At 43.7% G+C, this 27,474-nt stretch overlaps 2 protein-coding genes across 5 annotated transcripts in view; both read right to left on the minus strand.

The window, feature by feature from the left end:
* The window catches only part of TTC38 (tetratricopeptide repeat domain 38), a 39,477-nt gene extending 19,955 nt beyond the window's left edge, over positions 1-19,522 (minus strand). The window contains exons 1-9 of one of the 2 annotated variants that reach the window (XM_073315761.1): positions 19,420-19,522; positions 16,240-16,317; positions 12,612-12,693; positions 10,242-10,413; positions 8,918-9,091; positions 7,677-7,752; positions 6,286-6,405; positions 1,195-1,254; positions 387-425 (exon numbers count right to left, since the gene is read on the minus strand). In XM_073315761.1, coding sequence (XP_073171862.1) covers positions 387-425; positions 1,195-1,254; positions 6,286-6,405; positions 7,677-7,752; positions 8,918-9,091; positions 10,242-10,413; positions 12,612-12,693; positions 16,240-16,317; positions 19,420-19,443 — 825 coding nt within the window. In that variant the 5' untranslated portion in view covers positions 19,444-19,522. Of the gene's footprint in view, positions 1-386; positions 426-1,194; positions 1,255-6,285; positions 6,406-7,676; positions 7,753-8,917; positions 9,092-10,241; positions 10,414-12,611; positions 12,694-16,239; positions 16,320-19,419 lie in introns of those variants that run through there. The other variant, XM_073315768.1, reaches the window with a different exon arrangement.
* A 3,788-nt stretch (positions 19,523-23,310) lies between these two features.
* The window catches only part of LOC140906111 (tetratricopeptide repeat protein 38-like), a 30,564-nt gene continuing 26,400 nt past the window's right edge, over positions 23,311-27,474 (minus strand). For all 3 annotated transcript variants that reach the window (XM_073329619.1, XM_073329627.1, XM_073329633.1), the window contains 2 exons: positions 26,168-26,327; positions 23,311-24,472 (listed from right to left, as the gene is read on the minus strand). In XM_073329619.1, coding sequence (XP_073185720.1) covers positions 24,452-24,472; positions 26,168-26,327 — 181 coding nt within the window. In that variant the 3' untranslated portion in view covers positions 23,311-24,451. The remainder of the gene's footprint in view (positions 24,473-26,167; positions 26,328-27,474) is intronic.

A 27,474-nucleotide genomic window follows, 5' to 3' on the forward strand; every position in this document is an offset into this window, starting at 1 on the left:
TTTCTGGTGCCCTCAGGGCCTCTTCATAGCAACTAAGACAACCTGACTAAAGATAACAGGATATGAAAGTGGTACCAATAAAAATAACTGGAAAACACTAAAAAAAATTAGTAGTTTCTAATATGTGGTCTGAACAAAATATAAGTAAGATGGTGTGATATAAAGGGTTTTTTTGGCACTGGTTTAGGATGACCTGTGTAACTCACATGTAGTTTTCCCAGTTGAGTTGAATAATCACTCTAAAATGGCAATTAAACATTTAAAAATAAAACCAGAAAACGGTATCACACTTTTATATATTTTGTGTCGTATGAAGAATGAGGCATGTGCACCCACTCTCATTGGAACAATCTCTTTTCATTAAAACAAAATTGATTTAAACTCACGTGATTGTCATAAATTGTCAAAGCCGCTTCATAATCACCCTGTAAAAGCAAAGGAGGATTGTGTGATGACCTTTAGGATACAGTGTCCATAAGTGACTGGTAGAGTTTAATAACAACAGATTTTTATAAGGATATCAGTGATCCTATCAATAAATGTCAATAGGAGCATGTGCCACATAGCCTGTTTCTTCTTCTTCCCTATCTCTAATCTAGGTATCTGAAAAAAGAGCTCCCTAAATCATCCTGCATAAAAACATAGTATGTATTGCAACCCAATACGCTCGATAGAAATCTGTTTGTAAAGGGTTTCAATACATCTGAAATACTTTTAATAAGGAGAATTTAACAACATAAAATCTCTGATTCTTTAACGTAATGGTCCTATTGGTCAGTCTCAGGTAATTTTTGCAAACTCTAGCCCCTTATGTTCTTTGTGCCAGCAAAATTTATATTCAATTCAGTGGGAATTTTGCATATGCAAAGACTACAGAACTGGGTTCATCTTTCTATCACAAAATTAGTGAATTTGCTCTGAATGTAATATTTAATTATCTCATTTCAGTAATTTCTCTATATTCCCGTACACATGATTTTAGATTTTTTCCTTCTAAAATATCATTTTCGAAAACACTTTAGTAAAGTACCAAACACCACAAATTATACTGCAGTAGATTCATAAAAACACCCAAATATTAAGAAGGGAGGAAAGCAGACCATACCCTTTTTGTCAGCACTGCCTGCTAATATGAGAATATTCATCCACCTGGAGCATATAGCATATACTGTAGATGTAGAAGTGTGCTCATACCTTTTCTATGAAATACAAAGCCCAGTGCCAGTAATTATGGCAAGCAAGCATGTCACAATCCTGAGAAAAGAGAGAAAAATATTTTACTTCCAATATAAACTCATATTTAAACTCATCCAGCTGATTTTATATGGCACTCTTCTCCTGCAATAAATCTGAGGGCATAATAGATCAGTGGCTATTGGAACCAAGGAGCATACACTGTTGTTCCACTCTGAAAACTAACTACGTAACCCTCTTATTCAATACACTGTCCTTGCGGATAGAGACACAAAAATATGGAACCTCACAATTCAAGTTCTACAGAGCCACTTTTCAGAGCAGAACTGCATTTTGACTCAGACTCTACCTCATTCTGCAACACCTTTATTGGAAAACCTCCAAACTGACAGGACTAACTTCACACCTTTCTGTCCAGCCACAAGCTGACAGCATAAGGTCAAATACTCCTTTCCATCACACTGGCACAAGCCCATTGGAAACAGCAGGCTTTCACTAGTGTAACAACCAAGAATCCAAGTCAACAATACATTTGTGACAACTCAAATAAGCACAAAAATCACAAAGACTCTAAGACCCCCTATTCCTGCACAGTGTGGTGGTTAAAATTCATCTTATCATAAGGAGGACAATGTGCTCATTTAAGTAGTGAGCATTGCAATATGAATCTCTGAGAAGCAGTATATCAGTATTTTATGATATTTACATAAGCCAATAGTTTATCATCACTTGTTTAATATTAAATTGCAAAAAGGACTGCTGAGTCAGATGGTTAAGCACCTGACATAAAAGAGCGCCCTTGTTGCCAACAAGGCCAACAGCATATTGGGCTATATTAGTAGGAGCATTGCCAGCAGATCGAGGGAAGTGATTATTTCCCTCTATTCGGCACTGGTGGGGCCTCACCTGGAGTATTGCATCCAGTTTTGGTCCCCCCACTACAGAAAGGATCTGGACACATTGGAGAGAGTCCAGTGGAGGGCAACAAAAATGATTAGGGGGCTGGGGCACATGACTTACGAGGAGAAACTGTGGGAGCTGGGATTATTTAGTCTGCAGAAGAGAAGAGTGAGGGGGGATTTGACAGCAGCCTTCAACTGCCTGAAGGGGGGTTCCAAAGAGGATGGAGCTAGGCTGTTCTCAGTGGTGGCAGATGAAAGAACAAGGAGTAATGGTCTCAAGTTGCAGTGTGGGAGGTCAAGGTTGGATATTAGGAAAAACTATTTCACTAGGAGCGTGGTGAAGCACTGGAATGGGTTACCTAGCAAGATGTTGGAATCTCCATCCTTAGAGGTTTTTAAGGCCTGGCTTGACAAAGCCCTGGCTGGGATGATTTAGTTGGTTAGTCCTGCTTTGAGCAGGGGGTTGGACTAGATGAGCTCCTGAGGTCTCTTCCAACCTCAATCTTCTATGATTCTATGATACCAAATTCGGCCTACACAATAATCAGTCTCAAATGTCATGCAGGTAAGATTATTGGTTCCCCCTCCATGAATAAAATCATAGCTGCTTAGTGCTGCTATTTATGAGTATCATACAAAACTAAATTGTAATTGCACAAGGCAGTGCAGTCCTGTGGGCTGCTCTAATTCAGAGGAAGGAAAAAAAGAGCAAACTGCTTTTTTTCATTACTGGATCAGTTTGGGTGAACAGAAGAAAACAATAAAATACAGAGCAAAGCAGCTCCTAAATGTATTTGTCAAAATAAAACTAACCAGCAAGAAAGTCCATGCAAGATCCACACATCTCTTGCTGGGGAGTAGAGAAGGTAAATTTTCAAAAGAACTTAAGTGATGTATTTCAGAGTAGCAGCCATGTTAGTCTGTATTCGCAAAAAGAAAAGGAGACTTGTGGCACCCTAGAGACTAACAAATTTATTTGAGCATAAGCTTTCGTGAGCTACAGCATATGCTCAAATAAATGTGTTAGTCTCTAGGGTGCCACAAGTACTCCTTTTCTTTAAGTGATGTAGACACCTAAGTTCTATTTCCAAAAGTGAACTAGCACTTAGGCCCCTAAGTCACTTAGGTGCTTCTGAAAATGTTCCCCAAATTGCCTACTGTTAATTACATTTTTAGGGTGTTCTTATTGGTTTGGGTTTTTTGTTTTGTTTCTGTTTGTTTATTAAGTTGTTCTGCAAGGGGGAATTTAAAAAGTTCTTTCTAAAATGACATCCCTGAACTTTGAACGAGCACTCAGAAAGATTTCTGTTTATAGTTCCAATCGTGATATTCCTAATATTTCTAACGTCAAAAAACAACCCAAAAACATTTTAGACCATTCTGCTCCTTGTGCATAGTGGAACTGTCTACTGCCTGGAGGGACAGTGTGCGAAGTGTCTGCCTGCTTGTGTGTTAAGCGATTACACCTACCCGACATAGCCCCTTCAAGAGGTAAACCTGAAGGTTCACACTTTTGGAAGGAGTTCTGGGAAAGGGTTTGCTTAAGCTAGGCAGGTACTCTGGAGGTCAGTGGTTGTCTTGGGGGCATAAATCAAGTGGCCTCTGGGGCTTTGCTTCCACGAAGAGGTAACAGACTGAGAGTTGGTGCTCAGGAAATGTGTCCAAAGAGGGGACACACTGCTGTGGCCTACTGAGACCAAGGGAAGCTGAACAAAGAGGGGGAATTCACTGTCTGGACCTCTCCCACAGCAATCTGTTGAGTGGCCAAAAGGGGCACTGGACTAGACCTGTGCCAGATGGATACTGTATAAGACCATAAATAGCAGGAAAAGGTACACGGCACCATTTTTCTTTCTTTTGCAGTCAATCTTTTAACATCCTCCCCTCTTCAGAAGCAAACACAAGCATCTTTGGAGGTATTTTACAATCTTGCTATGATTGTCTCCCCCTGCAATTCATACTACATTCATTATCCTTTTTCATGAAATAGTTTTGCCAAGTCCCCCGATTTACTCCTGAAGTGCTGATCCTAGGTTGAGTAGAAAGCCTGTAAATTTCACTTTACTACCGGCATATCAGAACATAGGGCCTATAGCCACAGCAGATAAAAGCATTATATGCACATGTATATTATCTGGCTATGCTGAAAGAAGGACAGGAGACATCTGACATGGGTTTAATCAGGCCACAACTTTATTATTAGATGTCTGAGACTACCCAGCAGATAACAGTGTACAGTGCAGGTAACCCCGTGTTTATCCCATAATTACTGGATGGCTTTTACCAGCTCCCCATTTTTCCATCCAGGCCCTTCCAGCAAATACATTGCCGGGACCTTACCATACCTAGGGTGGGATGGGGGGGCTTCTACCAGCTCCCCCTCTTTTTCCCATCCTGGTCCCTCCAATAAATCCATTGCCGGGACCTTACCATCCACCCTCCCTGCTTTGTAGGAGGGTTAAGGTGGGCTATAAGAAGGGGGTTGGCTCCCTGCCATACCAATCATAGGAGTCCTCTACCGCCCCCGTTCGTTCCTTTAACAAACGCCTCTTTTTAAGTTCTTTTCTAAGCCATTTATCCTGTCACTGTATACTTTTCCTATGGAGTACCTGCACTGGACATCCGCCCTACACTTCAATAATGAGTTGCGACATATGGCCTACTGCCCGTCATGTCATGCATAAACAGAGCCCCTTCCTGAAACCTGGTGTGGGGAAGGCGAAAAAATCCCCAACTGCACCCAAGCCAATATGGTGGTAAAAGAAAAATTCCTTCCCAGCCCCTCTAAAAATGGGGCAGCTAGCGTAATGCCCACAGCAGGCGCTGACCAAACCTGGTATTTTTCACCTAAAAGGGAGGGACGGTGGGCCCTGCTTCAGCCTTGGTCTGTGTAAAAAGGAAGGCTCATGGCACCACTCTGCCCCTTTTCAAACCCTGCATTCCCAGAGGATCATTCAGGGACCACTCTGCCCCTTTTGCAGCAGTTTTCATCTCTCCCCCTGTCCCCCTCAGACATAAAGCACTATTCCCTTCACTCAGCCTGCCAGCCAAACATCCCTCTGCTTAAAGATGCAGGACGGTCAATACTCAAGGTCCAAATCACAAGTGGGATGTAAAATGTTTGACTTACCAATATTGGCCATGTCTCTTTAAGACTTAAAATGTCTAACTAATCTTGTGCTTATGAATTGTAAAACATTTTATACGTAAAATCAGACACTGGTTGAAGACCAGGTTTTACCACAATATTTCTAGGTAAAATAAGATGAATTGAGGAGAGGATAGAAATGCTGACCCCACTGAAGACAATGGCAAAAGAATTCAAAAGTGAATTAAACTGAACCAAATTAAGACCACTTTGAGAGTGTCCATATAGGGAATTAATGCAGTTTAACTAATCTATTTTAAATTCACACATTTAGTTAATGCCGATTAATTTTTCTGAGATCCCCATGCAGACAAACTCTCAGATTTACACTGGTGTGAAAGAGGAGAATTTGGCCCCTTGTCTGCAGTGTTTCATCTCAGGACAAACTGTGAATGGCTGAGTTAGAAATCTTTATAATGAAAAAGTGGTTCTCAGTTTTTGTTTTCCGGCAACATCTGACACAAGATTCTTACTCCTGAATTAGTGCTCCCTAGCACTAAGTTGGTTTTCTGTTAGGGCTAAATCAGGAGTGAGAATCTTCTGTGAATGGTGCCTTCAGGGAAGTAGAATTACAGGAAAATAATTGTCCATTCTCTTAGGCATACTGGAAATCTTGACTTCCACAGATGTCAATGGCAAAACCTGTATTGACTTCAATCAGGCCAGGATTTCATCTATTTCCTTTAAGTGTCTTTATCTAGGCCATGAACATAGAAATATTGAGGGAGGAGGGGTAGCTAATTTTTTAAAAATTATGCATTACCAATCCCAACCATAAGCGCTGAGGCTAATTGTTTCATGACTAATACCAAGAGTGAATTTCTGAAACATGGAACTGTGATTGCATTTTCTGCCTGTTTCCCAAGTGCCATGAACAAAGGTTCCACACTGGAGCAGCAGCGTCCTCTTCTTTGTGAAAGTATTCCTGTGCATTTTGTACTAGATCTGATGAAAAGCACTTAAAGAGGAATCACTAGTATTTAGTGGAAGGGGAAAAACCCCACAGCCAGCTATTTCAGAGGAACTGTTAAGGAAATTTACCTTCCAGTTGTTTTCAGTTTGCTTCAAAAATGTCAACCCATTCTTCAGGTCTGCTTTCATTTCATTTATGTGTGCTATGGTATGGACAGACCATGCATCTGATTGGTTTATAGCTAAAGCCTGATGGTGGGAAAAGAGAAAACACCATGATGTGTACTGGGTAGATTACAAATAGCTGTACATACTGTCACTAGTACAGAAATTGAAGACTATTTTCTCAGGTACAGTAGATATCAAGTATATCTTTGCTAACAACTTCAATCATATCCTGTGAGACTGTTTCAGCAGAAAGGCAAAAAATGTTTACTGGAGTTCACTTGTTGGCATCTGCTTAACAATGATTAAAAGTTAAAAAGTAGTTTTAGAGAATGAAGGCCTTAATCAAGACCACCAATTTATACTTCATTCTACAAACTCTCCTTACACTTCTGCCTCAGAAGAGTTACATGGCCAGCACAAAGCCATGATTTATCCCCACACCATCCATATGGGGAGCATATAAACTGATCACTTGCTTTAAAAGAAAATAATAATCCAATTCCTTGCAGTTAACCACTTTTCTTATAACTAAGAACAAAGGCTCCGCTAGGTTCTGAACATCAGATAGATGTATCTTTACCATTCCACCAATTCCCACTCATCTGTAGAATTTTTTCCCCCACTTTCAATTGATGACAATTTAATGAAAAATAAAAGATTAAATTTTTGTTATTACTTTCAGCAATCTGATGTGTAAAAGCAGTTTGGGAAAAAAAATGAACCTTTGAAAACACAACAAGGTGCCAACTGATTCTATTTGTGCTATACTTTACATAGCTTTCCCAAATTACAGGGAACCTTTGTCATATGGATATGTTGCCAGCTTTTCATTCCCACTGCAAATACAGTAATGAGATCATCTTTATAATGCGTGAATGAGGTGTACTCAATTTACAAGGGCATTATACAAGTTGCTCATCAGGTTAACCTACTGCACTGCTGATATTCTGTGACCCTCACCAAGATTTGATGGCAGGTGGACACAGGTCTCATATATGCTGCATTTCTCAATGACAAGTTTCCATTTTATTCTCTCCAGCTTGCGTAGCAAGATTCTTTCTGATCTCCTCTCATTGTTCCCCTCCCCCACCAATCTCGATTTAAAAAAACCCAGCAAAAACTGAAGAAAAAGGAGAAATCCCCTTTTCTGAGTTCTTAAAAGGTAACACCTATAATGGCAAAGTTATTATTATGAGGATGTAGCACATGAATAGTTATGAATTTCAGTACAGTTGCTTACTTTTCTTTAATTAATTTTAAATGGTCACAAACCATCTCTCTCAAACAAACATTTGCATATTACATAGGATTAAGAATTTAAAACCTTTTAGTACCAATGATGTCCAGCTTACCTCACTGGCGAGCTTTTCAGCATGATCAAACAAGTTAGTTTCCATCAGTCCAAAAGAGAAAATGCCTTTCACATAGCTAAACAACAAGAAAAACCCATTTAGCACTAGGCAGATAAAGCTAATATTGCAAAACACATTAAAATAATTTAATACAAAATAACTCTTACACTGTTAGTAGTAATACCAAATAGTGGAAGAAGGAAAAAGAGTGCAGAATCTAATAGTTTTCCCCTACAAAAATTAGCACATGCAGGAAATGACCAACTTTCTCTTTCCCAGCAAACACTGAGAAGACATGTATTCATGTGTTGTGCCAACTACAAAATCACACAGACCTTTGTAAGATACAGAGTACTATTGCATTTCTATTGGATAAAAATTACAATTGTATCACAGAGCTGCATTTCCTCCTCAGCTCTCCTTCCCTCTTCTGAAGTCCTGCAATTTACCTGACCCCAATGAAGTCAATGGAAGCCTCTTTAGCTTCTGACCTGTTATAGAACTAGTAGATGGCACCAAAGACATATCTAGGATTATACTAACAATTTACAGAAAACTTATAAATTTACCCTAACTAACCTAATCTAAGACTAACTCCCTAAAAAAGAAAAGGAGGACTTGTGGCACCTTGGAGAATAAAATTTATTAGAGCATAAGCTTTCGTGAGCTACAGCCCACTTCATTGGAAAAAACAGTAACTAAACGAAGCTAGGAAACTAGTTAGCGAGCTGTGGATACAAGGAATTTGAAGAGGTTCATGACCTTCTGTTGCTACATTTGGAAGGAACTGAGACAGCCCGACGCACCAGGCATCCTTTTATAGCCTCACCCTCAGAACATTTGGGAACACTGAGGGGAGGGAGAGGAAAGGCACATGGGTGGTTCTATCTGGAAATGCTATGAGAAGGTTTCACCATCTAGATTGTACCAGCTGCCACATCCCATGAGTGGGAAAACATGGAGGACATTCAGAGGAACAGCTCAGTTAAAAACAACTGAACAGTGGGTCAGTAGGAAAGCAAGAAGAGATGTTAATTCTTAACGTACATATTTTTAAAGCCAGGGTGGTTATTTAGAACTCCCTTATCTGTCCTCAAACAGAGACTACAGGGAGAATCAGGGTTTGTGTGCTGCCCCTATAGACATTGCTGACCAGAGACATCTGAATTTATGCATACAAAGCACTTGCACACCAGAAGTAGAGATCCATAGACATCATCTGAAGATCAACTCTTGCATACCTACTCAGGGGAATATCAGGTGTCCAGTGAGGATATACGCGGGCAACAGAGTCTCGCATCTGTGTTTGATATCCCAAATAAAAATAAGTGTCATGGGCAAATTTTAGAGCTAGCATGTCAGTTGGATGGTCCTGCAGAATCTTATCCCATATGTCACAAGCTTTAGGAAGACGCCTAGAGAGAAAAGCACATATTAATCATTGACAGGGCCAGCATGACCAAACTGCCTGAATCTAATTTTATTTCTAAATTTATACTACTGTGGCAAGTGGGAAATCTACTGACAATTCCCTAGCTTGCAAGAATATTTCTTAATTCTTAGTATACATGATTGCACCATGAAGACAGCTGAACACTTTCTAGACAACCTGTGTATGGTATTCTTTGTTTGTTACTAGTAACACACTGCAACGGGGAGAGGGGCGGGAGTGCCTTTTAGGCCCTGATTCAACATGTTGATCCATGTGGGAAGACCATTACCTCTGCAGAGAGCCTCACTAAAATCAATGTGGCTCCACACAGGTATTGGGGTCCAGCCATGCAAATCAAACACCATGGGTCAGAGCTTTAGTGATCTCATTTCTTATCTTTGTTATCAAATACTTTTACTGCTAATATCTCCCATGTGGATAATAAATAACAACATTTAATAGTGTTTGATATTGTCTAGAGAATACACAAGCTCAATATATTCCTGTAAACGTTCAATTCCCCAAAGTCCTCATTTTCTTGGAGGGCTTACAACACCTTGTATATCGTCTCACCTTTTTAGAGGTAACAGAGTCTATAAGTGGAAAAATAAAACAAGACTGCTCGTATTTTTGCTTCTACAGTCCAAGTCTTTGGGAAGTTAGGCTCAATGTTTAGAATAGCCAAAGATTTAGCCTCTTGAGTGGTTTTCGTTTTAAATCGTTATTCCAGTAGTGGAATTATTGGTAGGTTTTAAAATACAGAAGACTTTAAACTAATTATATGTAACATACTGGCATGATACCAATATTTGTCATTATAGGATTGTTAGCTAATTAGATGCATATAATTTGGGAGAGCTAAACTTAAGAACCAGTTTCTATGCGCCACTGTGACATTAACCTATGGTGAATCTCCAAGATAAAAGCAGGCAATATCTCTTGCCAGCTGTACTACTGAGCGGCACTGCTTTCCAGTCTAGATTAAGCATTTAATCAATCATTTAAGTGGAAAGAAAGATGCTAACATAACAGTAAAAATGTGAACAGAAAGGGCAACATGCAACCACGCTGTATATAGTCTGAATGATAAAACCAAACCCTCTCTACCCCTCCCCTAAAAACCAACCGCTTACCCAATGGCAAACATGTCTAGTGCAGACACATGTAGCTTCTCCCTCTCAGTCAATGGTTGCGACTCTGAAAGTGCCATCATCTTTTTCATCGCACTGTCCAGCTCTTTGTCTAACCGCACTGAACTCCCGGTGCCAATCAGAACCAAGCCATTGGCAATCACGTGTCCCATCGCTGAAGAAAGCAGCATGGAAAAATTTAGACACTACAGGTAATTTACAGGTGCAGAAGCTCTAGGCTAAACTATTGAGAAGTTTAAATGAGAGCCACAGGTAGTAGATGGCAGTAGTGCTAGAGACTGATTAGGATCCCACAGAAAGCCCAGGCAGCTAAGGAACAACCATATATTAAGGGCTTGTAGCACTTCAGTGAAGACGCTACCTACACCGATCGGAGAGGTTTTCCCAACAGCATAGGTAATCCACCTCTGCAAGAGGTGGTAGCTAGGTTGGTGAGAGAATTTTCCAGTCGCTCTAGAGCCACCTATACCGGGGGTTAGGCAGGTTTAACTGCGTTGCTTGCCGTGTGGATTTTTCACACCCCTGAGTGATGTAGTTATACCGATCTAATTTCCTAGCATAGACCAGGCCGAAGTTACTAGCAGGAAACTAGAATTTTCCTTTTAAGCAAATCTTTTATTTTCAAATTCTTCTTTAACATCCCTCAACCCTCCCAAACAACCACCTTGTTATTAGGAGCAGTTAACCAATGCTGCCTCTGTCCTCTCTTTAGCAGAGCCTGTGATCCTAATTTCGCGCTATAATGAACCATGTACAACAGGATGGAATAAAGATCACAGAAACTATTTTAGGACAGGCCAAAGGCAGCAACAGAAAAGAATTTACAGTGTGCCCAACACGGGAATAACAGAGGTGGAGAACACACTGCCTATGTGCAAGGCACTTCTAAGAGTGACTTTATTTCTAAAAAGAGCAACAATAGGAACGTAATTTCATGGACAATGAAAAGAGGAAAAGCAGATGTGCAAAAGGATTAAGAGAGGTGGAGCAAGAAGATGGGGCATAAGGTGGCTCAGGACTTGTGGGCCATAAAGTTCCTTTCATTGACTGTGATATATAACACACATGGTGCATTTACATTGCAGCTGGAAGAGTGCTTCCCAGCTCAGGTAGACAGATACACGTTAGCTCTGCTTGAGCTGGCGCCCTAAAAATAGCAGTGTAGCTGGGGGTAGCACAGACGGCAGCTCGGACTAGCTATCTGAATACAAACCCATCTGGACCCTGGGGGTACATACCTGGGCAGCAAGCCTGAGCCGCCACTCATGCTACACCCAACTACACTACTATTTTTAGCATGGTAAGTCGAGCAGAGCTAGTACATGGCTGTTCACTCAAACTGGGAAGCACGCTCCCCACTGCAGCGTAGACATACCCACAGAGAAGCACATTCCTTTGGGGCTGCATAGGTCCAACTACCTCTCCCCAGGGTAAGGCTGTCTCGATACAGGAATTTTGTCCCCAGCATTCCTTTCCGGAGACAAGTCTTTAAAATTTGGCAAAGCCAAACACCTGCAGAATTAAAGTTGTTATTTTGCAACTGGCAGGTACTAGGTGCATCTATCTACCTCTCCCCCAGTGGTTTATTAACTCCTGGTACATTCCCTGCCTTGTTATTTCTGCGCAGATGTAATGTTCACACACACTGCCCAACAGAGTGAAGCCATATTTGTCTTGTATATGTACACAGATGCCAAAAACATCTTGATACTGTGCAGGAAGGTGTAAAACAAATGGTGATAGCTTTAAATGAAGTGTACTGTAAAAGTTGAATTTATTCTGTTTAATTAGCTAAAATAAAATAAATGCCTGCAAGTCTCAACCCTCATGTTCTAGTCTAGCATCAGAAGATATCCTTATATCAATGCCTTCGATTTGAGATTCACCACTTTCCCCTCCATATGCTTTTTCCCTGGCAAGTGGAAACTTCCTTTCATTAATCATATCATGCTCATATGCCACAAGGAAAAGCGTGCATAGCAAGGTTTGTCTCTTCCAGTCCCTTTAAAGGCCTAACCATATTCCTTCCACAATAAGGCTGAGCTCTAATACCAAATTCTCCTTCATTTCAACCTGTACCACCAAGTTACTGGGACAGCTACGAATTTTTCTTTTTAGTTGTGACATTTCTTAGTTCATAGGATATCAATTTTTCCAGCCTATTTACTATTTCTCATATTTGCTTTTTAAAAATGATCATACGCAAGGGAAGAAAAAAAGGCTGTCTAAAAGAGTTCTAAATGAAAACAATCAATGTTATACTAACCCAGCCCTTCAGCTTGTGTGTATGAAATAAGTTAACCATATACAACTACTGTACTGTATATCCAGCAATTAAAAAGTTATACTTACTAAAAGTTGGATCTGCTGCATGTAACTTGGAGAGAGATCCTTCAATGCCCCCTAGACTCTTATCATTGGTCCATGTAACATACTGTAAAATAGAGTGTGACACTGACTAGAAACCAAATGAAACTAAGGTTTTTTCCCCCATGGTCCCAGCTGAGTGAAATTCAAAAGTAAACAAGATCAATGGTAAACAGCGAGACTTTAAATTTTTTCAGAAGTAATCATCTCTGGCCTGGTCTACACTACAAAGTTAGGTTGTAAGCTACCTTGTGTCGACCTATTTGTGCATGTGTCTATACTCAAATTTGTCTCCGGCCAACATAGGCAGGGGTGCCTATCCCTGTTACAGCAACATAGTAACACCACCTCCTGAAAGGTATTGTGCCATGATCAACCTTCTGAGGCTGATGCAGTGCAAATGTGGACACTGTGTGACTTATATCAACCTTAACAGTCCTCAGCAGCTGTCTCATAATGTCCAACAATGACAGCTCTGGTCACAATTGTGAACACCACTGCTCAGGAGTCATGGAGACTGGAAGCCACCCTTTAAAACCTCCATGTATTTTTGAAATGCCTTTTCCTGATTGACCAGCTGGTGAGTACATCTAGCACCTCTCCCTTGTTGCATGCAACTGCCCAAATGACCATGCTGGTGCCACACGCTAGATGTGCTACTGCCTAGAGTAGGGAGGATGTGCTGGATCTCTTGGGCCTGAGGGAAGAGGAGGCTGTGCAGACACAACTATGGACCTGTCATAGAAACATGGACATCTACGAAGAGATTGCACAGGGAAGGAAAGTGAAGAGGTCTGACAAGGATCAGCAGCACTGCCATGTGAAAGTGAAGGAACTGTGGCAGGTGTATGACAAGACCAAGGAAGCCAACAATCTATCTGGTGCCGAGCCGCAGACCTGGCACTTTTTCAATGAGCTGCATGCCATACTTGGTGGCCACCTGCACCCAGTAGACCACTGTGGATACTTCTGAGGAGTCTGAGACACAGACCCCTGCCATGAACAGGAAAGAGGAGGAGCAGGAGTAGGGGGTCCAATTATGCCATGAGCTAGGATCTTTTTGAAACTCCACCATAGTCAAGCCAGTCCTACCAGCTGAGTATGGATAAGAACTCAAGTGTGTGCATGCATTTTTCCTTACATGTTAAAATGTGATGATAGCACCCGGCCCAACCCCAGTTAGCAGGACACAGATGTCAACTTTTCACCGTTTTACTTGTATGAGAAGAGGTATCAGCTCTACTTCTGTTTGTATCACTTTTGCTTTTCATTCCTATGTAGGGGTAGCAATTGGGGGGAGGAGGGGGGGGGGAAATGTAGCCAAAAAGGACTGAAATGGACAGAAATGTTTTCTACCTTTCTAGTTTTAAAGTTCTGTTCCATTAATTTATTTTAGAAGTTTGTATTATATTTGTTTTTTAATTGCACATTATTTTTCACTGTTTTTGGTATGCAATAAATTTATATTTTTTTGGAATAAATTCATCTTTATTATTTCAGAACATATACTGCAGAATGCCTAGCACTACTCAGAGCACTCACTGCTTGTAATTGTATAGAACCCACTGAACTCACAGGATCAGTAAAAAACACAATGTAAATAATTATAAATGTACAGCAAGCACTGCACAATTCACAGGTGCATTGAAAGACAGTGTGATATGCAGAAATGTACACCAAACACTACACAATCCCTAATAGCCCCCCAAAACTTCAGGGTCAGGTAAAGCATAGTCCACCACACCACATTACTGTGGCTGACTAGTAAAGAGCTCTTTCAAGGCCTTCCTCAGATGCATAGCTCTGCACTGAGCTGTTCCTTGTTTCTGGTTGTTCAAACCAGCAGACAGCCACTACACCTCCACCCTGGCTACAACATTTCCCCCTTTGCCTCGCACATATTATTCAGCCTCAATAGGCAGGTATAATCTTTGGGATATTTTTCTCACTGAAATCTAAACTTCTGAATAACCCCACCATTGTCCCTTATATCTACCAAAAGCATCTTGAACTGTCATTCTGCACCTGCTGAACTGGTAGTTGAATCTTTCCTTGGTGCTGTCAAGGTGTTAAGTGTCGCTTCATGAGCCAGGGGAGCAAAGAGTAGGGCTGGGTCCCTCAATATCACTACTGGCATTTCAACATCGTCGACAGTAATCCGCCAGTCGGGAAAGAAAGTCCCTGCTTCACCTTTCTAAACAGTCCTATGTTCTTAAAGATGCCAGCATCACATACCTTCCCGGACCAGCCCACACTGATCTCAGCAAAGCGTCCCCAGTGATCCACCGATTTTACAACCATAGAAAAGTAGCCCTTTCTATTGATGTAGTCTGTGGCAAGGTGGGTTGGTGCCAAAATAGAGATGTGCATGCTATCACCGCAGCACAGTTCAGGAACCCCACTACTGAAAATCCATCAACTATGTCCTGCACATTGCCAAGAGTCACAATCCTGAGTAACAGAAGATTATTAACAGCCCTGCACACTTGTATGACAACAGCACCCACTGTGGATTTTGCCCACTGACTGGTAGCAATCCAGCATTGCAAGCTTCCACAGTGCACTTCCTGATCCACTGTCAGCACAGTTGTCACTCCGGTGACCCTGCACTGGAGGGCTGGGGCAAGCTCAGCACACAAATGCAGGGATGAGGCCTTTTACATCCAAAAGTTCTGCAGCCACTATTTGTCATCCCAAACCTGCATTATGATGTGATCCTACCAATCAGTGCTCATTTCTTAGGTCCAGAAGTGGCACTATATCATTATCGGCAGATGCTCCAGGAATGCCACCAAAAACCTTGAATTGTTTTTCACTATATATCTCAGCAATCTGTCCTCAAAGAAACTGTCATACCCCTTCCTGTTACGGTTCTTCCCTCAGCTCTGCAAATGCTCGAGGACTGTTTGTCCTGTGGTTGCAGTGTTCATAACAATAGTGCAGAGCTCTGGGGTCTCCTTGCTTCTGTCGGAGACAGCAGATACCGGAAAGTACCGTGCGGGTTTCTGAGATTTTAAAAAAGGCATGAAAATGATGGGATATGGATGGCATTATGGGATGGAGAAATGTGCATTATGGGAACTTGACCCCTTGTTCCCAGTCACCCCATGCATGACTTGTTTCTACCCCACAATGCACTGCGAAAATTTCCCAAAAGACAGTGTAGTGTGCTGGACGGTAGCTAGTTGCACATTGGGTTACCATACCACACTGTGCATCAACACAGGGTGAGTATTTGCAGTACCAACGCAAGTAGCCAAATATGCATGCACATGAGCGATATGCTAACTGTGGTGGCTTTCTGGCAACATAACTTGCATCAACCAAAGTTTGTAGGGAAGACAGGGCCTAAGATGTCATCAGTAATACATAAGGGAATCTGTTTCTTTAAAATGGGATTTTTTTTTAACCAGACTCTCCTTTTGATTTATAAAGAGGATAAGCAATTTAAAAATTAGCTGCAACAAACACTAGTTTTATACTTGCAAGTCCCTTCAAATCACATTTTATCAAAACCCAGCCATATCCAGTGGCGGATTAGCCACTGGGCCAACTGGGCCCATGCCCAAGGACCCCGGCCAACTGGGGGCCCCGAGAAAAAATCAGCCCATACCTGAGTCAGCGAGGCGTCAAACATTTTGCAGGCCTCATTACTAGTGGTGGATAGGACAAGTCCAGCATCCTGCCAGGCCTATATAAAAAACAAAAAGTGAGACTGTTTACTGAACACGCTGATTTTCCAGATGTCATGTTAGCTGAGCTCTAAGAACCAGAAGAGTAGATTTCTGGCAAGTGTTTCATCTATCTATAAAATTACAGGAAATTTTGAGAAGCATGTAAGTCTTTTACTCTACTAAAATTATGTTTGAGGAATCCTCTTAATGGGGATGGAGAGAACGGAATGGTAGTGGTAGAAAAAAGACAAGGGAAATTGCATAATACCATTCTCTCTTTAAACCTCAGTAGTATGCTAGTCCCATCACTTCAAATATACCACTTTCAAAATGGATATGTGGCAAAATAAAATTCTGGGCTGGGGGTGCAGGCTCTGGGGTGGGGCCAGGGATGAGGGGTTTGGGGTGCAGGAGGGGGCTCAGGGCTGGGGCAGGGAATTGGGGCACAGCTCCCAGTCAGTGGCTCAGCGGAGGTGCTAAGGCAGGCTTTCTGCCTGTTCTGGCACCGCAGACCACACTGCGCCCTGGAAGTGGCCAGTAGCAGGTCTGGTTCCTGGGTGAAGGTGTGCAAGCGGCTCCACGCAGCTCTTGCCCGCAAGTACTGCCCCCTCCCGCCCCCAGCTCAGGGCAGGGGCAGCGTGCGGAGCCCTGTGGCCCCTCTGCCTAGGAGCTGGACCTGCTGCTGGCTGCTTCTGGGGCACAGAGCAGTGTCAGAACAGATAGAAACTAGCCTGCCTTAACCAGGCAGCAGCGCCAACGGGACTTTTAACGGTCCAGTCAGTGGTGTTGACCAGAGCCGCCGTGACCCAGTTCCTTCCATTCCACGACCCAGTACTGGATCACGACCCGCAGTTTGAAAACCACTGGTTAGATAGTACCTATGGGGAGAAGCAGGTACCAAGTGTTGCTAGCCACAAACTTTGTTGGGAGCTGGAGTGAAAAGGGGGGGAAGGGGCATGGGAGCAAGGTTTGGGAAGATGAATCCTCTGCTTCCTCTCTTTTTCCTATGGCGCTTCAAAAGGCCTCCAAAATGACAGAGAGGCCCTTCAGGCAGCAGGGAAAGTCAAGATTATTAGAGCCTGGATGCATAACTTTCACTGGCAGTGAAATCGGAAATGCCTCTTCCACAACTACTGATGTACCTCTCAAAGGGTGAAAGAGCCCCCATCTCAAACCTTCAGGCCATTTATACTTGTGGAGGAGGGCCTGACTATTCTCTGCGCTGCTCTTGGGAGAGACAAGGCACCACAGTTCTGGTCTTGCCGCTTCCCTCATTAAGCTGAGATTTTAGTGTGGGCAGGGGAGTGAGGTGTTTGATCCTTCCCTTCTCTCCCCTATACTCCTAACTGGCTCCCTAGGGACCTTTGCTTCTGTCTCTGCAACAGATTTTCAGCAGCTCAGCTGTTTACAGCATGGGAGCCATACCTTCTACTGTTTGAGAAGCTGTCTCCACGGTTCATTAATACATGACAGCAGCAGCATGGCACCTTTTTCTTCCCTTCCCCTTTATATTCCCTTCCCCACTTGGGGCTATAACTGACTCTGAAGCTCACTTTTTTTAAACAAAGTGGTGATTGAGGATATAGCAATACTTTAAGCCAGAGCCAGCATAAAGGTTGCAGGGCCCTAAAAGCAGCATGAAGACTTTGGAACCGAAACCACAATCAAGCATCTCAGAAGGTAACGAATTTGGAGAGACAAGACATACGAAAGAAACTCAGCAAGGCCCCAATTCACGGGTAGCAAATATAATAAAGAAAAAACTTGATGAGGCTGTGCCTGTAGCGGAGACAGTGGGAATCATGCTGGAGGCTTCTGATCCCCTTAGTATTTCCTGAAAAGGGCCTCCCTAACAGCATTTTTTCCAAATTTCAAAAAAGGTTCAATTTGCCCTACCTTAACTGATTATAGGATTACTGCTTACTTTGAAAAAAGAAAAGGAGGACTTGTGGCACCTTAGAGACTAACCAATTTATTTATATAAATAAATAAATAAATAAAAATTGGTTCGTTTCTAAGGTGCCACAAGTCCTCCTTTTCTTTTTGCGAATATAGACTAACACGGCTGTTACTCTGAAACCTGCTTACTTTGAATTACACAAGCGACAGCTTTATCTAGAGGCCAGACGCTCAGATTCTAGTGAACAACTGGCTACTTTTCATAAATGTTAAATACTAGCTTGAAGAAAGGACAACTCTATGAAACTTGCATTTAGAAGAATAATGTGAAATCTGAGACATGCAAAGAAAGAATAGCAAAATAAACAAAAATGTGAACAATATTGGTAATTAGCACTTGCATCTAGCCCTTTAAACCTTCAAGATCAGAGCTGGTTACAAATGAAATAAATGTCCACTGGCTTTTAAGAAACAGAGACTGATTAGTAGTGAAGCAATGTGAGGTGCAATTAAGTGTTTCTGGAAACATAGGAGAGAAATAAGGGGAGTTTCTGTTCCTGTATGTAGAAGAGTGCCCTGACATGTTCACTTTACCTAACAGCACCAAGGGACTCCTTTGTTAACCCTGAGCAGTGCAGTTTCAGCCAACGTTTTCCGAGATCACCTCAGACTCAGAGTAATAGTTTTGCACTGTATGCTGCATGTTGAACTCTCCTCTCCAGCCCCCGAGGTTGCGCCCGATGACCAACATTTCTCCGCCAAAAGTTCACCTCCACACATTTCCCACCCAAGCTCTCAAAACACTTCACACGCACGAGTCAGAATCACAGCCTCCCCGCGAGTCAGATCTCACCCCCCACTTTCAGACGGGGAGCCTGAGGCACACAGCCTGAGACAGCGCCGGGGAAGGGACCCAGGAGTCCTGACCCCTCGCCTCGAGTCACCACCGCAAACCCCCCGTCACTGTTTGCGCAAGGCTAACACGGGCGCGGAGGCAGAGGGGGGGCTGTGGTGACAGGCTGTGTGTATCAGGCGGGGGGCCGTCACACTAGCCCGGGAGAGCTTCTAACGGGGGCGGGGCGGGGCAGGGCGAAGCTCCGCAGGGAGCCGGGGCCCGGGTTGCGCGATGCCCCGCCACTTGCACCTGGGAGAAAGAGACCACAATGTCCCCCCACCCCGCCCCCAGCCCATCGCACCGCGCGGGCCGCTCCCCCCCTCACCTTGCAGTCTCTCAGCGGCACCATGTTCCACACCGGCTCCTTCTCTGCCCCTCGGCCTGCGGGGTTGGGGTTGGTCCCGCCCCCAGCAGCGAGACACCTCCCCCGGTGGGGCCAGGCATGGGCGGCTCGTAAGGGCGCCGGCGGGGGCGCGATTGGCGGCTGCGGCAGAGCCCCGGGGGGGCGCCCCCGGGTTCCCAGTCCTGAGGCGGGGAGCCCCGCCGCACCCCACTCGGGGCTGGCCGAGCAACGATCCCTGCGCCTGCCCCTGCGGCCCGGTCAGCGCCTGCGGGGGGCCCCGATGCGATGACCCCACCAGCCGGGCCAAGGCAGAGACCCCGTCCGCAGCTCGGCGGCCCCGGCCCTGAGCCCCAGATCAGGGAAGGGAGGAATTTAGGCGCCACATAAAATGCGCGGCGGGCTGCCCTGGGGGGTGCAATGGGGAGATTGGGTGGGGGGAGGTGTCGGCTGTGCCGGGGGGGAGGGGGGGGTTTCCGGGCTCCTTGGCTGTAGTAATTGGGAGGCCCCAGCTGTGTCTGGGTGGGGGATCCCGCCGCTGGCTGCCAGTGCGGCAGTGCTCTTTGACAGGCTGTGCTCCCCTCTTCTTCTTCCTTTGGGGACATTTCCCGCTGTAACTTTGCCCGCAACAGCGCAGGGCCAGCTCAGAGTAGGCGACCACCCTACCGGCCTGCTTGCTGTAACCAGTGGCTCAAGTGCACCAATGACCGGCGTTTTGAGTTGGCTGGTGGAGTACAGGGTGGCTGCAATTTTAAATGATATTTGGGGGGTGGGGAGTCGAACACTTCCTAGCTTCTGTAAACTGACTTCATGGCACAAATTAGGCCCTCCCCCTGCATGTCTACTTTCCTTCACAGAAGCTCCCCACGTGCCCCCTCCCATCACCCTCTATTTGAGGAGCTCTCTGCAACTCCCTCAAACCCAAGGCCCGCTCTCTCTCCTTCCACACCTCAGTCCCTGCAGGCCAGTGGCTTTGCACATACCCTTATTCCCACTTCCTCCCATTCCCTGCTTCCCCTAGGCATGCTCAGAGGCAGCCCAAGTGGCTTCTGGCCTGTGTTGTGAGTACCTGAATTTGGAGCTGTCCCATGGCGGCAGGAGTTGGGAACACCACATGGCTGGGTGCAGCATTTAACCACAGACACTCTTCAGTGTGTTTTATTAAAGTTTTATTCCTGTCTCATTTACTGGTTTGTTAGTTGAACCTCAAGATCGTTACACGGTGTTAGAAGTGTTGAATGAGAAGGAAACAGCAGTCATGTTGAAGTTAACTCCTGTGTTTGCAACTGAAAGCAAAGACAAAGGGTGGCACCAGAGAAACGCATGGAGCAGCAGCCACAGAGGCTTTTGCATATATGGGGGGAGCACAATAGTAGCTTGACTAGTTTAAGAGGGGGAAAAAAGCCAAAAATGGATATTTGCAACCTAAGATCCCTATAAGCTGCGGGGCTGCACAGCAGGCTATCAAGGGCTGTGCAGGCAGAGAGAGGATATAAGAGCCAGTGTTGAAGTTCTATGCACCAGAAAGGCCTGTTAAAATTTCAGCAGATGCTTCAGAGTCTGGATTAGGTGCAGTGATTTTACAGAAGCATGAGGATTGTTGGCAACCAGCGGCATATCTATCCAAATCACTGATTGAGCCAGAAACCAGATACACACAGATTGAGAAGGAGTGACTGAGGAACACTTTAAATACAATATCCAATAGTCCTGTGCTTAGGGCTTTTTCCACAAAGCTGGGAAACTTGGGTTCAAGTCCCTGCTCTGAATCAGGCAGAATGGGGATTAGAACCTGGGTCTTCTACAGCCTGTACAAGTGCTTACCAGAACTGCTGCCTCCTCCTTGTTGGTTATTTATTTCGCAAGAAGGACTGACCTGGTTTAGGTGCCTACTGCCAGGAAGGGGTTCACAGCTGTGAATACCAAGCTGAGCAAGCTGCTTCCCTCTGACTGAGACTAATCCCTTTTGTGGGGCAGGGTTTAGTCCGTGCTGCTCAGCATGCTAGTTTCTGTGAATCCCTCTTTTGAGGCACCCTGGATGGGGAATCTGCCTAACTTGGGGCTGTGAATTCATTTGGACAGCAGCACCTAAGTCAGAGGTGGGCAAACTATGGCCCGTCCTGCCCGGCCAGGGTGGCTAGCCCCCGGCCCCTCCCCTGCTGTCCCCCCTCCCACACAGCCACGCAGGTAGCACGGCTTGCGCCCTCCCACCTCCCAGGCTTTCCAATAAGCCAGTCCTGCTGATCTGAGAGGCATGGTAAGGGGGCGGGGAGCGGGACAGGAGGGTAGATAAGGGGCAGGAAGGGGGGCAGCCAGGGGATGGGGAGGAGGGGGCGGTTGGATGGGTCAAGGGTTCGGGGGGGGGTGGTCAGGGGATGGGGAACGGGGAAGGTTGGATGGGGGTGGGAGTCATGGGGGGGCCTGTCAGGGGGCGGGGTTGTGGATAGGGGTCAGGGCAGTCAGGGGACGGGGCGGGGGTTGGATAGGGAGTGGGATCCCGGGAGCGGTTAGGTCCTGGGAGGGGGTAGTCAGGGGACAAGGAGCAGGGGGGTTTGGATGGGTTGGGGGTTTTGAGGGGGGCAGGCAGGGGGCAGGAAGTGGGAGGAGGTGGATGGGGCAGGGGCCAGGCTGTTTGGGGAGGCACAGCCTTCCCTACCCGGCCCTCCATGCAGTTTTGAAACCCCAAGGTGGCCCTCGGGCCAAAAAGTTTGCCCACCCCTAAGTGTTGCAACATCAAAATCTCCTTAATTCTCTATCCTTCTGTGATAAAGGTAGTACCATGCAGTTTGCTCTATGTATGTAACCTTGGTAACAATCAAAAAATGATCACATCACTGTCTGCGCTGCACAGATATTAAAGTTGACACTTTTTATAAAAGGGGGTACAGTTTGGCCCTGTGTCCTCGGACAAGTTCCCTCTGTGATGCTGATGCCAGCTCTGATCAAAACTGTAGGCTCGGCTGAAAACTGACAAACTCACAGTTGGAAGTCAAGTCAATTCACATGTGTAGTAGCAGACTAAAAGACTGTTAAATGTGTGTGAATGTGTTTGGTGTTTAAACTTCATAAAATCAATGAGATTTTGCATGCATTGTTTTCACTTATCTGTATCGTGTTAGTAAATATAACACCCTCCTCCCTCCCCTACTGTTTAGCATGCTTGTGTTCTCCCTAACTCAGCTATGGCTTTATATCATCGGTGTTGTGTGTAGACAGTTCGCACAGCACTTTGGGATTCTTCAGCATAAAAAAAAAAAAAATCTTAAATTTTACTGTGGTTACAGTTCATTCCAACAAAACAGATCTGAGCAAAGACACCATGTATCCAGAACATTTTTAATACAAGAAAAATCAGTGCAGACTCATTCAAGGAATAAAGGATTGCGTGGGCGTAGGGAAAGATAAGTGTAAATGACAGTCTTCTGCAGTCTGGCCACATACATGCCTAACACTAGTTTAACAGAAGTTTCTGGTGCCAATTCCACCTCTGAAAATGAGTTCCCAAAATGGGATTTTGTTTTTTGTGGGATTTTTTTTTTGGATGGGTGGGTGAATATGAATATTTTTGCTGAACTTGATACCATACATTTTAAATTCAAACAGTATGGCTTTCTCTCACACGTTTGGTGCACAGAATAGCTTGACTCATCCCAGAATTCTGCTGAAGAGATCCACATTGAATATGTAAAATATTCATAAACTGCAGTTTCATACCTTTAGTCACTTCCTTGTTAATGGGTGAGTTCAGAAAAAAATGATCATATCACTGAATTGAATGAAGGACCATAGGTAGTATTAATTATATATAAATCACATTACATATAAACAAGGTAAGCATTTAGGATAAAAATCACATTGTTTTTATTATTGCATATTTAATAAAGATCTTAAATTCAATCAGTAAAAAGTTCATTCTAAACTGTGAAATTGTTGACTTGCAAAATAAAGTCATACAGGCATGATCTTGAATAGTCAACAATTCAGAATTATGCCTTTGGGGAACCTAGAGCCAGCAGGTGGGCCCAAGGATCTGGGCTGCATATTGGATAGTGTATGTGGGATATTGCTGTGTATGAGCGATGTATAGAATCATAGAATATCAGGGTTGGAAGGGACCTCAGGAGGTCATCTAGTCCAAACCCCTGCTCAAAGCAGGGCCAATTCCCAACCCCCCAGATCCCTAAATGGCCCCCTCAAGGATTGAATTCACAACCCTGGCTTTAGCTGGCCAATACTCAAACCACTGAGCTAGCCCTTCCCCCCCAGAAGTGCTCTCCTACCTTCCCCCAGGCCTCTATTGCAATTCCAGGATTGGAGCACACCATGTGGCTAGTGCCACTCCATAGAAGACTGTCACCTGATTCATTAGTTCAAAACCCCAATCTCCTCCCCCACCACCGCATGCATGAGGAGACGATATGGAGTGGAGCTTCGTGGAGGCACAGGGCTCCCACATCCTGCCCCTATTTGCAGCAGTGGTTCTGTGGGGCCAGAGCCTGCTGTGGTTATTGGGCTGTTCATATAAAAGCTCTATCCATCCCAATCTAGTATTCATGTAATTGAATAGCAACACCACTGCCTACTTTGGCAGTTCACAACCTTGCAATAAGTGTTATCCTGCAACCTGATAAGCATAAGACTGATGCGTTCTCCTGAAAAGCAAAGGCTCAGCATGCTTTTAAACAAATGATTGATATCTATTTTATTTGCTACTATCGCCCTGCTAGGCACAGCAAGGCTACAATCTTCCAAGAATCAGAGGTGTGCCAGAAGCTCAAGCAATGATGCTGAATCACCAAAAAAAGCTTCCCAAAGCTCAGATATTTAGAAGATCTGTTGTGGCTGCTGATGCAGGATTTTCCCTATTTTGAGTCTTTTAATGCCACAGAAAGAGACTCATTATAGTGCTAATTATTATTTCCACTGGAATAACAGATTTAAGATTCATCCCATCGCATGAACAGCTGATGCTTTCCAAATAAATCGCTCAGTCAATGGTGAATTTGGTCTCAACCCATCACGTTCTGCCAGGAGGCATCTGAAGGAGGTAAGGGAGGGGGGAAGTGAAAAAAGAGGCCATAAATACAGCGCTCAAAACTATAGCAAGCAGGCTTTTCTGTTTCCTGATTTAGTAGTCATGTGTGGTCTGAAAATAAAAAACTTGCTGCAGCAAAAAGACTGGTAGATGCTCATGTTTCAGTCCCTGGCATTTAAAAGAGTTGAAAATGAAAATCAGTATCGAAAACAGCACAGCTATGTTTTTAAATGCCTATATTGTATGCCTTGACCACAAATACCACAACACAGTCTACCACATAGACTAATAAGAGAGTGATGTTCCCTCTCCCATTTCTAACCCTCCAACTAATTTTCCCTACTTTCACAGCCACATGGCTCTGAAAATGACACAGCACAAGAACTTTGTGAGAAAATAATCTTACTCTCCTCCCTTCAAGATCCTAAAAGCTCCCTTATTCCAGCTCACTGTCTACCACTAACCATCCACTCCTGTTCTGATATCTCACCTCACAATTCTTAACCATAACAAACATTTGAAATAAGATGTCTCATACATAGACTACCTGCTCACATCACTTCTAATGTTCCTTCCCCAGTTATTTCTATTTTGTCTAATTTTGATTGTTAAGTTTTCTGACAGAGAGATCTAATAGGAAAGTGAATAAAATGAGCAAGGATCCCTTCATATCTGGGAGGTTGGAATGATTTTCATTACTTTGAAGCTAGGGGTCTGATTCTCCACTCATTTACATTTGTGTTAATCAGGACTAACCACAGTGAAGTCAGTGGAGCCACTCTAGTGTAAGAGAATGTGATCTTAAGCTTCAATTCTTTCAGCTGCCCTACACAGGTAGACTCCTCCAATAACTTGAATGGGCCTCAGTATGGGCACGTGAGTCTGCTCGTGTTAGCAACTCTTGTGATTTCTACTAACACAAGACTGGCACAATGGAGAGCTGAAATATGGCACCAGAGTAAGTTAGATCCCAAATAAACTGCATGTGGCATCATTATAGTATTCAGCTACTCGTATACGTTTTATTTTGTAATCTATTAAGTATATTGCTCCATATGTAAATACAATGGTTCCATACTGAAAGAGAAAGTCTTTTATAGCTAAACTTGTAGACTACTAATAAATTGGTGAAATCAACCAGCCAAGTTTGTGTAGCTGAACAAACTAAATATTTGTTAATTGCTGTAAATTGTGACCTAAGATTAAATCTAAAATTATGCAGCTTTGTATGTACTTGCTTGCATATCATTTTACTTGTAATTTACAATGTTTAAAAACAATTGAAATTTGTGCTTTCATAAATTGTATTTCTATTTAATGCATATCATGGAATCCAGAAGTTCTGATTTTTAGCAAGTGCTACTTATCTAGCCAGTTTTTGATAGGCTTTTGATTTACAATTTAAAGCAGCATGAATAAATAGCTGGCTGAAAACATCTCTCTGAAAATATGAGTCACAAATGAAATAAGTTAATATTTGGTAATAAATGCTGCAAGTGATAATTGCTTAGATTCTGATTGGTTAAAACTATCCAGGAGAGAATTTCTTTTACATACAGTATTAAGCAGCTGAGACATAGTACTTCTTATTTGTACATTTGAATATTAGTAGTAACATGAAAGCCTAACAGATGCTTCTCAAAGACAAACAAGCCCTACCCAAATGCAATTTAATAAAATAACATTCAATCCCCTTACCTGAGCATTGCTGCCTCCTATCTGCAGGAGTTTGTAGCGAACTGGATAAAGTAATTCTACTGTCTTGTCATAATTTCCATTGTCAAACTCTACCAAAGCCTGGCAAAGCGGCAACCCCAATTTCGGAGCCAGACCGAGCTCATGGTCTTCACCGGGTGCTCTGCAGGACAGGAAAGAAGTTAACTGCCAATGAGCAGAAGGTCAGACTGCAGCACTTGTACTCCTTTTCGTGCTGTTCTGTCACCTCCTGTTGGAGCAACTTAGGGTATGTCTATGCTACCCGCCACATTGGCGGGTAGCGATCGATCCACCGGAGGTGGATTTATCGCATCTAGTCTAGACGCAATAAATCAACCCCTGAGTGCTCTCCGGTCAACTCCTGTACTCCACCACCACAAGAGGCGCAGGCAGAGTCGACGGGGGAGCGGCAGCAGTGAGTAGATCCTGAGTAGTGACACCGCGGTGAGTAGATCTAAGTACGTCGACTTCAGCTACGTTATTCACATAGCTGAAGTTGCGTAACTTAGATCGATTCCCCCCCCCAGTGTAGACCAGGCCTTAGTTCCATTGAGTTAAAGGAATAGTGATACAGGAACAAAACCTAACACACATTAGGTTCATTTTGCTAAACAAATCCTTATTTGCTGTAACTTTAAAAAATCCTGAAATCTCGCATATTTTAATTAGAAAAGTGAAGACATCCATTCCATAGTATTGTTACCCCCATTCAACCTGAGTAGTTAGCCAATCATTGGAACCCTGCAGGTTGTTTCTATTAGGAGGAGAAACTGATAATAAAGTCAGGTATTTCTTTGAGAGAAACCTGTTTATTAACAAGAATGTACAGAAAGCCCTGTTTCCCCAAACGCAGTAGGAAACAAACATAAAACAGGAGGCATTGCTCAATATTCCAAGCCTCTTTTTTCAGCCAACACTCTACCCAATAGCTCTCTCAAATTTCAGGTCACACTACAAGTGATGCTTTGGATGTCTTTGGATTTGTGTTGCCTTCTCTAGCTGCCTGTCTCTTTCTCTCTCACACACACACAACACAGACAGAGAGCCCTCTCCATCAAAACCCCCATACCCACATAGCTCAGCTCCTGGCCTTGCATGTAGCCTATGTTTTGGGTGGTGGCTACTATTGTTTTTCAGCTATCTTACTTCAAAAGGAGCTTAACTGCTTCTTTTGTTTATCTGAATGAAAGGCAGCTATTATTTCCACCAGCTCAAACAATTTTCACCCATCCCATTATACATCTACAGTAGAGAATTTTGGTTTTTTGCACAGTGATCCACCTAAGAAA

The sequence above is a fragment of the Lepidochelys kempii genome, chromosome 1 (genome assembly GCF_965140265.1).
Source record: "Lepidochelys kempii isolate rLepKem1 chromosome 1, rLepKem1.hap2, whole genome shotgun sequence".
NCBI lineage: Eukaryota > Metazoa > Chordata > Testudines > Cheloniidae > Lepidochelys > Lepidochelys kempii.